The sequence below is a fragment of the Diuraphis noxia genome, unplaced genomic scaffold (assembly GCF_037042655.1).
Source record: "Diuraphis noxia isolate RWA-SAM2 unplaced genomic scaffold, SU_Dnox_SAM2 contig0002, whole genome shotgun sequence".
Lineage (NCBI taxonomy): Eukaryota > Metazoa > Arthropoda > Insecta > Hemiptera > Aphididae > Diuraphis > Diuraphis noxia.
In genome coordinates, this window is record NW_028301712.1 from 70,395,527 (window position 1) to 70,406,381 (window position 10,855).

Below are 10,855 nucleotides of genomic sequence, written 5' to 3' on the forward strand. Positions count from 1 at the left end.
CATTAAGGGTGTTGGAACTGATTCGTTTTTGAAGAAAAAATCTTTGCTCTTGAAATTGTGATATTTCAATGATTTTATTTTATCTGAAAGAACAAAATCTGAGTATTCTACGAGGTGTGATTATCGTTTTTCCGATTAAGTTATTTTTTTGTATGGCTATACCGCACCATGTAGGTAGTACATTATTTCGACTCTGACATTCTAATTCCGGTTTTCATGAATAATCACCTTAACACATAATGATTCAGTAGTAAGCTCATAAACCTTTAAACATTATTTAGTGATTCATGATGGTTGATTCCTTAAATTTTATTGAATTGCATCAAGTTATTAAATAGTATCAACAATTTAATGCAATATGGCATTAAGTTAATAAATTTCATAAATAATTTTGATGCAACTTGACATTAATATAGTGTTATTAAAAAAAAAAAAAAAAAAAACTATAATTAATTCGCATTTCCAACATAAATCAAATCAAATTCAATTCACAAGAGTACGCAATATGCATTTTACATAATATTCATTGATAGGGATTATATTGCTATTGTTGTCACTGACAGCTAACTTATTTCGTTTATCTTAATAGAAAATACATCAACATTAGTTTTTGCAACTTAATTAATAGATGATTAAAACCGTAGAGTTTGACTAAATGTGATAATATATTATTTTTTTATTCATATTATCAGGACAGAGAAGACAGTGTCTTACATCGATTCTACGAGGAGATTATGAATTCTGGTGGTGATTTCTTGGAAAAACTCACCGCCATGCCAAATATTACGCTTTTCGCACCTTCTAATGCAGCGTTCAACGAAAATTCTATTCAGTCGTATTTGACAAATCGTACATACATCAGGTCTTTACTTGATTTGCATATCGTCAATAGACGTCTCTCCATCGATGATATTGTTGCTGAATCCATCGATAAGGTATGTAATCTACAGTAAAAAAGTTGTACTTTGTTTGTACTTTTTATTTTCCTTTAAGTTTTTTTTATTCGTTTAAAAATTTTTCAACATAGATTATTTACTATTATAATGCAATATGTTATATTAGTAAAATATAATTTTCTTAATATTATGAGTGAATATTAAGTTTTTACTTGTATATAATAAAATATATCCCGTAGAGTCTTAATAGCATCCTAATATTTTCGAAAAACCTGTTGATTAATCCGAATTAAAAATATTTATTTTTTATCACGAACATATAAGGTTGTACACTGTATGTGCATTATAGGACTTAAAGTACCTATATCTTATATTATTCATTCTGGTCCATCAAACATACTCAGTACTCACTCTTTCTTTATAAATTCATAACACACGAGTTATTATATTGAAATTATAATTTTAGGAATTTTTAATTTAACATAAAAGCAATATTTTCTTATATCTATATAATTTGTACGTTTGGTAATTTTCTCTTTATTTTAGAGTTTAGACATACATTTACAAGCACGTTAAAGTATATTGTGGATATAGGACCAAATACTATAAAATACTTTCACATTAGGTTTCAAAATTTTGAATTAGTCTTATTATAAACTAACGTTTTAAACACGTTATTTTAAAACCGTTTCTCATAGTACTAATCCTGCAGTTTGAATTCCTTAATATTATAACTTATTTTATTCGTTGCTATTTTACTAATTTTGTAATAAATTAATTCGATATAATAGATATGTTCCTCGTTCCGCTCGTGTAATCTAAATGTTTCTTGTATTTATCCTTAACACGATTATTAAAAAAGTGCAATACATTTTAATCGACTAGTATTATTGTAGGTATTAGTGTATTACTAATTGTATACTGCCGTTCGTTCACAGTTATTGACTTTTTAGTTGGTTATCTACTAATTAAAGTTACTACTTTCATGAGATATTAGGATGCAAACAAGTTTTATTTTAAACAGTTTTCTGATTAAAGTAGTTATCTTTTTAAATACCTAGTATTTTTATTTCATATATTTTATAATTACGTAGGTAGTACATTATTTTGGTAGTTAAAAAAGTAGGTACTTGTTACATTATGAGAATCTGCAGTAAATTGTAGATTGTCTATAAACTCGTTTTAAAAATTATAAAAATCAACCTCATACTTATATACCGAGTTAAGATTTCATATCAATAAACTTCTACAATTTTTATTGACATTCATTATAACCAATAATAATTGTACCACCACTTTTCTTCAATTTATAATTATGCATACCAGTAACAGTAGGTGTTATACTGTTATACTGATATATTGTGTTTATTTTTTTTTGTATAATAGCATGAGTGTGCATGAGTGTGCATGATTTTCATTTTTGTTTTGTTTGGTTTTTTTTTCCTGTCTACAATGGATCAGCGCTTTCAGGTTCCCACCGAAGTGCCCCGCAAGGATCTGTTCTTCAACGTGGTCACCAACGGTAAGAACCGCACGTTGACCCTGGAGGGTGGCGGCGTGAACGCTACCGTGGTCCAAGCTAACTTAGCAGCTACAAACGGCATCATACACATCATTGACCATGTACTGGGCATTCCATCATCGACTGTCGACCGCAAACTGGCCACTGACCCCACGCTCAAGTGAGTTACTGTGATAACTGCCGTGTTACGCGTCTCGTGCACAGGAAAATCGTTGTTTTTTTTCAATTCACGTTAATCAGTATTATAGACAACCTACTATTAATTATTATGTTCAAAAAGTGATATACTTATCGAATCAGAAGTTAAAAATTATTATATTGTAATATATTTGATGTTTTTCTATTATAGTGAAACCAACTATCTTGGCCAAGTGTCCTCGCTTAACGATCAATTAAGCGACGGCCATAAGAGATTCACTTATTTTGTGCCCAGAGATTTTGCTTGGAAGAGGTTGGCAATCGATAACCCATCAGCGTACAAAAAATTGTTCATGCCCGAATACTCGAACATTGTAAGTATATAATATATAATAGTAGCAGATTATCACATTTTTTTTTTTTTGTTGTAAAATAGTGAATGCTTGCTGTACTGTATAGTGATTTTTGTTTAACATTCGTATATAATATGTCATTTTCTTGTATAGGCTCGTCAGATTTTGGAACGCCATTTGATAGTTGCGGATAAAGCATTTACAATGGACGATTTAAGGAAAGAAGCCAATAATAACTACAATTTGTCTGTCAAACTACCGACTGTACGCGATGTTTCCATGTATATCAAAATCAAAGACTCTGCAGTTGAAGGTATTTTTGCTCTCTCCATCGAAAACTGTATAATAATATTTAATCATAAATGATTATTAATTAATTTTTGATACATTTTTTTCTTATTGGAATTGCTCAACCATTAGTTATTCTTTGACAGTTTATAGGTATAGCATATAATTATATTTTTTTTTTAAATCACGATTTCTCTCCCCCTTACAAGGCAATTACAATTAAATTTATTAATTTTTTATATTTAACACTCTTTGTTGAAAATACATTTCTTATTCATTTTCAAAACGTTGTTATTCTTAGTGATAAATGATACATTAAATTGGTATCTTGAATTTTGTTCTTAATATTGTTTAAAGTTTAAAAAATCGCTTTTTAGAAACAGTAAAAAAACTATTCTAGTATGATATAATTATGTGTGTACCATAATTACGGTAGTTATATTTTTTATAATCACAAATACATATAAATATAAAAGATATCGTATATAGCAACTAAAATTTAAAATAAAATTTTTAGAATTGCGGCAAATTTTAAAAATCCGCTTATTTGTTATTTTAACAATAACCATTAATGATAAATCTATTTTCATCTACTTTTTTCAATGTATTATAACATTTATAACGACTAAAATACATTTATTGGCTGTTCGCAACATGCTAATACAAATTAATTTCTCTTGTGAACCTTATAATTCTTTATTGAAAAATGAATGTATGTAATTAATTTTATTATGGTTTTGTCAGTAAATAAAATGTATCTACCTAAAAAATTTAAATTATCCTAAATATTTCATGAAAAATATAGTTTTTATTTTTTAACTTTGAATTAATATTTAAACAATTATATATTAATATTTTTTTTTTTGTAGGTTACTCTATTGAATGGCGTAATGAATGGATACATGTACACCGTTCTGATGTCCGTTGTACCAATGGTATCATACATGTAATCGATAAAGTTTTGATTGACGACAATGATATTGAAGTGAATGGTGCTATTGCTACCAAATCGATAACTGCATTGGTGTTGGTCATGGCCCAATTTCTTGTGTTCTATTATTTCAACTAGTCAATTTTACTCAACACGCGTGTCTTGTATGTGGAACATCCTAAGATGCGTTTAACAGTTGGTCATAACGTTCCCACCCTGTTGTTTCCACTATATACATAGGACCTACTGATAACATGAAAAATTTCAAATATTATCCTCTTTCCTCATACGACACGTTTGGTTTTTATAAAGTGAAAATTAGTTCCCATTTGAATTGTATCCAATTCTCAAACGGACAATGTATTTTTTATTTCCTATAACGTTTAAGTTTTTATTAAAGAATTTCCCTTTAACATTTTTTTTTATTGTAAGCTTGTGCCTGATTAGTTTTATATACATATATATATGTATAATATATATTTCTTGTATATATAGTATATACATATATGCGTTTGTGTAACTTAATTTTATTCTTCGCATTTGGTAAAATTTCATTGTTTCAATATTTTCTCTTTGATGTGGATAGTAGTATAGTTCTGTTTGTCCAAGAAGGAGGAAATATGTTGATTTTATTTCAAACAAAATTTGCTTTTAGAGCTGCACATAAACGCATTTCAGCAATGCATCATTTTTACATTACCATATTACCAAAAAACCCTAATCTTCACTATATTCTGTATGACATCCTAACCCTTCCTTTTAAAATATTAAATTTTACATATGAATTTTAGTATAAAAATTGGAAATGGGTAAAAGTTGATGTGGTTTATTAAAATCAAAAGGATAACACATAAATGAGTCTGACAAAACAAGATATCCAGTATTTCACATATTAGGAATATAATTTTTTTTTAGATCTAAATATTGATTTGTAAATACTGAACATGGTATAACTATAGGACTTAATAGTATTAAAAAAAAAATTATATATTATTATGTATGCCTTACGATAGTTCAAAGTAAACAATTTGTTATTCGTTAAATATTATTTAAAATAAAAGACAAAACTAGAATTAATAATAATAATAATATAAATACAAAACCCATAGGTTCATCTTAATCATATTCTATTTATATATTTTATAAGTTATATATTTATACATGTGTAAATTATAATTTGAGAATCATTTAATAGGAGAATTAATATATAATAGAAAATAATCTTGTTGAATTTATACAAAAATTTTACGAAAATATATTAATCTCATCCTTTCATTGATTAACTATGATATTATAATAATAATTAATTATATTATACTATATTATATTATACTGTAATACTCAGTGAAAACTGATAATAGTGCATTGATGCTTGGTGTCTATTTATATTTTCTACTACTGTTTAAGTGGAAAATAAAAACCAAAATTGTAGTTTTTTTTTCTTTGTTTAGAAATAAAATTATTCATAATATATTTAATGGTTAAGAAACAAAATTAAGAGTAAAGACAATTAATTGGTAATTTTGATATTGAATAGAAATAAAAAAAACTGTGACTGCTTCATCTAAATAAGATTGTAAATGGACTCGAATTTTCGATGAAAAAAAACCATCTTTGTTTGTATTGTATTAACAATTTAATAAATGTATATATTAGGTTTATATGTTAAACAATTTTTTTTTTTTTGTAATTACGGTTCCACTGCTATTATTTTCTGTGTACCATAATTTTATTATTTTTTATTTATTCCTTATTAATTTATATTAAACATCATTTCAACGACCTGCACCAACTAATAAATACTCCATATAATATAATATATATATATATGTATTGCATACATTATGATGTAATATGTATACTTTTTTTTTAGTTGCATTATCCATTTAATAAGTGTATACAGTGTTTTGGCACCAAGGCTTATGGCCATTGAATGAATTTTGGTCAGTTATATTATATGTTTGCGCCAAGTTTCTAATATTACACTCTTAAATCATAATACCTTATGTATTTTTTTTTTCAAGTGCTAGCAATGTTATGATTATAATAATTATCTACTGCGTACATAATATAATATGTAATCTTGTTTTTTTTTTTTTTTTAAACAAATAAAGTATCAATATTACAATAATAATCAATTTGAGATGTTGAAAAACCGAATCTAATATTCTAGTTCTTCAATTTGTTTGATTTTATTGCTAAATGATTGTCAAACAATTTCTTCGTGGCTTCATGCTGTTAAACTTTTTTGTTAAATCCAATTTCAACATGCTCTGATGAACAATAAATTGAATATGTCAACTTTGATATTATGTTAAGAAAAATGCAAAATATTTTGTGTGAATGGATATTACATTTTATTATTAAAAATCTAATTTAAGAGGATGTGTTGGAAAATATTTGCTTCCTTCGTCAAACCCACACACATGAAACGTTTTTACCTAAAATATTTTTTTTTTTTATAATGTTTTAATAATTTTAAATTTTTTCCCCTTGTGGTTTACTGTCACATGTGAGATTGGGGTGCAGGCGGACAGAGTCCGACTTCATTTTTTTATAGACATCAGCGTTTCCTTTAATTTAATTAAGCGAGGAACACTAGAAACGCGTCTCTCCTAGAAATGTCTACTTTTGAATTGTATACCTACCTATATGGATTTGGTTTCATTTACCTCTAGAAATGTAATGGGTACTTACAAGAAACGGTTATCGTCAACGACATTTGTTACGGTACCAATATATATAGCTATATTCATTGCCTTATGAAACATATTTTACTTTCATAATTTTATTATAAGAAAAATGTATTATTACCATTAACATTGAAAATGGATTACCGTCAATGCGAGGTGCTAGCAACACCTGCTGGTACGTACACTCGGACCGTTTCCACCGTAGTTGAGCGTGCGACAGTGCCACCACATATTTATTTATCAGTGGCGTGCTTATGATTTTGCCAAACGTTAGCTAACATTTTATTTTCCTAAGGGGAGGGGGGTAGTTCATTTACCATCGGCATCACAATATTAAATATAAGTAACAAATAAGGGACCAAAGGAGGAAATATTCCCCCCTCCCCGTAAATACGCCACTGCTATCTAATACAGTAGTCACTCGATAATTCGAAATTCAAGGGACCGAGTTAAAGATATGATCTATAGAGATTTTCGATTTACCAAGTGTTCGAATAATCGAAGGAAAAAATTAATTGTATTTAAAAAAAAAAAAAAATTGTATGTATGTACATACTACATTTATTTTTTATAAATACGTATCATTATATTTTAAAATTTTTAATTTCTATTTATTTATCATATTATTATATTTTCATATTAAAGAAATCTGTTACTTTTTTTTTTTGTAATAAATTGTTGGCCACAATCTGATCCATAGCGTTATTGTCTAACTTACTGATAACAAGATTTTGATTCGAATTATATAGAGGTTCGTAGAATAAAAATTCTAATTAAAGAGTGTGTCCCACCGACAGACATTCGAATTATAGAGGGGACTGGAATACATGTATTTTCTTCCAATTATATAGTGATTTTCTCAGGGGACTTGGCGTTTAGTTCGATTTATGGAGTTTTTCGAATTATCGAGGTGCGAATAATCGGGTGACTTCTGCATATTATAAAAATATCGTGTAACAGTGTTTGTTATTGAACTAACCTCCGAAATAGCATGACCGATTTTCATCAAATTTTCTGTGTACATTTGATAGGTCTGGGAATACGTTTTAGGCTAATTTCAAAAAGGAATTGATCGCCCCCGGGAGGTGCTCCAGCTCCTACATACAGGAATTTTGAGATTTGCGATAGACATTTTTGTTTATAATTATTGGTTGCCGTTGATTAAAAATGGTTGCTATTGATTATAGGAGAAATAATTAATACCTACAAATTAGTATTTTAAAGTAGGCTGAGCTGTTCTAATAGTCGCTAATCTATAAATTTCCCACCAGGGAGGTTGAATTGCACTATTACTGCTGCGAATTATATCCAAAAGGATTTGAACGCAATCACAATTTTTTAAAGGGTTGTCATATTTTAAGGGCAAAGTGCACGTGATCAACTGACAACTAGATTTACGATAGAAATTTTCGTTATATATATATTTATAATTATTCAACAATCTTATTATTTTTTTTTTTTTACTTAAACTCGGCATCGATGGGTAATACAGATTATATTTTAACCATTACCAATCTAATCTATGTGTTTAAAAATGCACTGCTAGCATAATCACAAGAAACGAATTTAATACATATAAGAGTTAGGTTTTTTAACGGGCTACGATGTGCACGGGTCCATAGTAATTATTATAACTTGATAGTTCGTCATTATTATTCGTAGTATTGATTATTGTAGTTATTTTTTAGTTGCTACCACATAGTTGAGATGATTATCAAGTCGAATGTTATACAAGGTCGTATAAAAGTTACCCAGCACTTGAGTAGTCTTGAGCTCGTAAAAAAAATAATTTTAAAAATCAAAAATAATAATTTTAAGAGAAATGAGTGTTTAAGATATAATCTAGTAACGATAAAATGAATAGCCTGCAACGAGAAGCCGTTACTAAGTTATGAATTATATTGGTTTGAAGAGGAATGTGCGTGTCAGTAAATATGAGATCATCATACACATGGCTAAATACTTAGCTAAGTATTTAGCCATGATCATACATATCTGTTTAGTCATGGATAAAACCATGTATATATAGATACATTTATTTAGAATTTCTGAATTTCTGAAATTTTAAAATATATATCACATGTCACATTGGCATCAATGGTGTAGTTATGAGGTGGGGATATTATAGGGAAATATCCTCCCAGAGCCTTTTTTTTTTAATGTTGAATGCATTGACTTGATATAAGATTATAAAATTATAAAGTTACCCATAATATCACCTATATTTGTTATAAATAATTATAATCACAGATATTATCCACCAAGCCCCTATCTAGGCTCTCAAATTATACACTCCCATCAGACTATCATACACATCCAATAAATTAAATATCCCCCCTCCCCCCCCCCCGAACAAAACCATAACTACGCCACTGATTGACATAATATAACTACCCTGGTGGTGTATATTTAGTGATGGGTCGAACCGAATATTGTCAAAGTATTGCGAACCTGAATCGAACTCACAATATTATTCAAACGAACCCGAACTGAACTATTAAAATGCTTTATTGAACTAAAATTCCATTTAATTTTATTTTATCATAAATTCATAACCAATCTTAATAATATAAAAAGAATATTATTTTTATACTTATATGAATTATTCTACTTGCATTTCAATTACTATAATGTAGAGAAAATTAATTTTGTTTGCAGATAAAGAATTATATTTTGTAGTTCAATTTTGAAACTGTAAAATATGCTTGATAGTTCAGTTCGTAATTTTTTTCAAACCGTAGGTATTCGAATTTCTAACCGAACCAAACGTCAAAGTTTCGGTTTGAGATTCGAACAGTTCGACACATAATTTGTAAGTGGATAAAAATACAATTTAAATTTTTCATGATTTATCAAAATTCCTTCCAGCAGATGATTTCATAGTTAGTATAGGTACAGAGTACAGACACATGTCAATCATGGTTGCACTGGAAATGATAATTTGCATCCTAAGTGACCGATTATGGTCGCGTGCAGTTTTTCAGGCGCCAATTGAAATGCATAAACGTCGTACGATTCAAATACCTGCGCACACTTCCGGTGCGTGGAAAATTGCATCCGGTTCCCATTTTCCCAATGACTCCGTCAACGACACGTCCGCCATATACGGTATTGCATGCAGTGTCCGGTGTTTTCAAAATGGCATATAGCAGGTCAACTGGAAGCCAATGATATTTCGCTGCAATTTTCTGTCAGGGAATTCGTTTTAAAACAACAGCAGACGAATCAGTGAAGACGTAACAGCCGGGTAAGCGAGATATTTAGTTATATATATACATTTAAATGCAGCTACATTAAAAATAACCGTAGCCAAGATGACACTGATTTTTCATATTGACTTTTCAATTTTGTTTTAACTTTTTTTGGTCGTTTTTTCGTCTGCAACGGCCGTGACTTGCGCGACTAAACCGCAATATTATGTCATATATTGGGTAGGTACTAGAAAAAAAATTAGAACCTTTACTGTACTTAAGCGCAGTGGCGTGGCGTTTTCACAACAAAATATATTTCAGTACCTGCCCACCCACCACGCTATTTTTTCTCAAGCACACCGTTTAACGGACTTTTTTTCAAAAACACTAAAAACTATTGAAGATTGAATTACCCATCTACTAATGATTTACCTTAAATGGTAATTTATAACTATGTTCCTATTTATAAGTAAAAATAAACATTGTCATTACTCATTGACGGTTATAAATATTTAAATAGCTTATTTTAATATTAAATTTTATCATACAATGAAATAGCAATTATACACAAAATACTTGTGAAACTGACAATGAATTAAACAACTTTATACGTAATACAAAAATTATATGGCGTTATAGCTTATTATGATAAACGCATAATAAAACGTGAAGATAATAACTTTTACATATTTTAATATTATACCTAAGTTATAGGTTAGGTTAGGTTAGTCCCAAGGCCCCTGAATAATATTAGTCGAAAATAATTATTTTGTATATATATATATATACATATTGCCTATATAATATGTATAATACCTTCACATTTCAGTTTTTATTTTCCGT

The 10,855-nt window shown here is 28.5% G+C and overlaps 1 protein-coding gene across 4 annotated transcripts in view; it reads left to right on the forward strand.

Annotated features, from left to right (window-relative positions):
• The window catches only part of Fas1 (fasciclin 1 Fas1 domain-containing), a 68,134-nt gene extending 61,872 nt beyond the window's left edge, over positions 1–6,262 (forward strand). For 3 of the 4 annotated variants that reach the window (XM_015523505.2, XM_015523502.2, XM_015523503.2), the window contains exons 9-13: positions 693–935; positions 2,358–2,578; positions 2,768–2,930; positions 3,063–3,222; positions 4,067–6,262. In XM_015523505.2, coding sequence (XP_015378991.1) covers positions 693–935; positions 2,358–2,578; positions 2,768–2,930; positions 3,063–3,222; positions 4,067–4,266 — 987 coding nt within the window. In that variant the 3' untranslated portion in view covers positions 4,267–6,262. The remainder of the gene's footprint in view (positions 1–692; positions 936–2,357; positions 2,579–2,767; positions 2,931–3,062; positions 3,223–4,066) is intronic. The other variant, XM_015523506.2, reaches the window with a different exon arrangement.
• Positions 6,263–10,855: the final 4,593 nt, after the last annotated feature.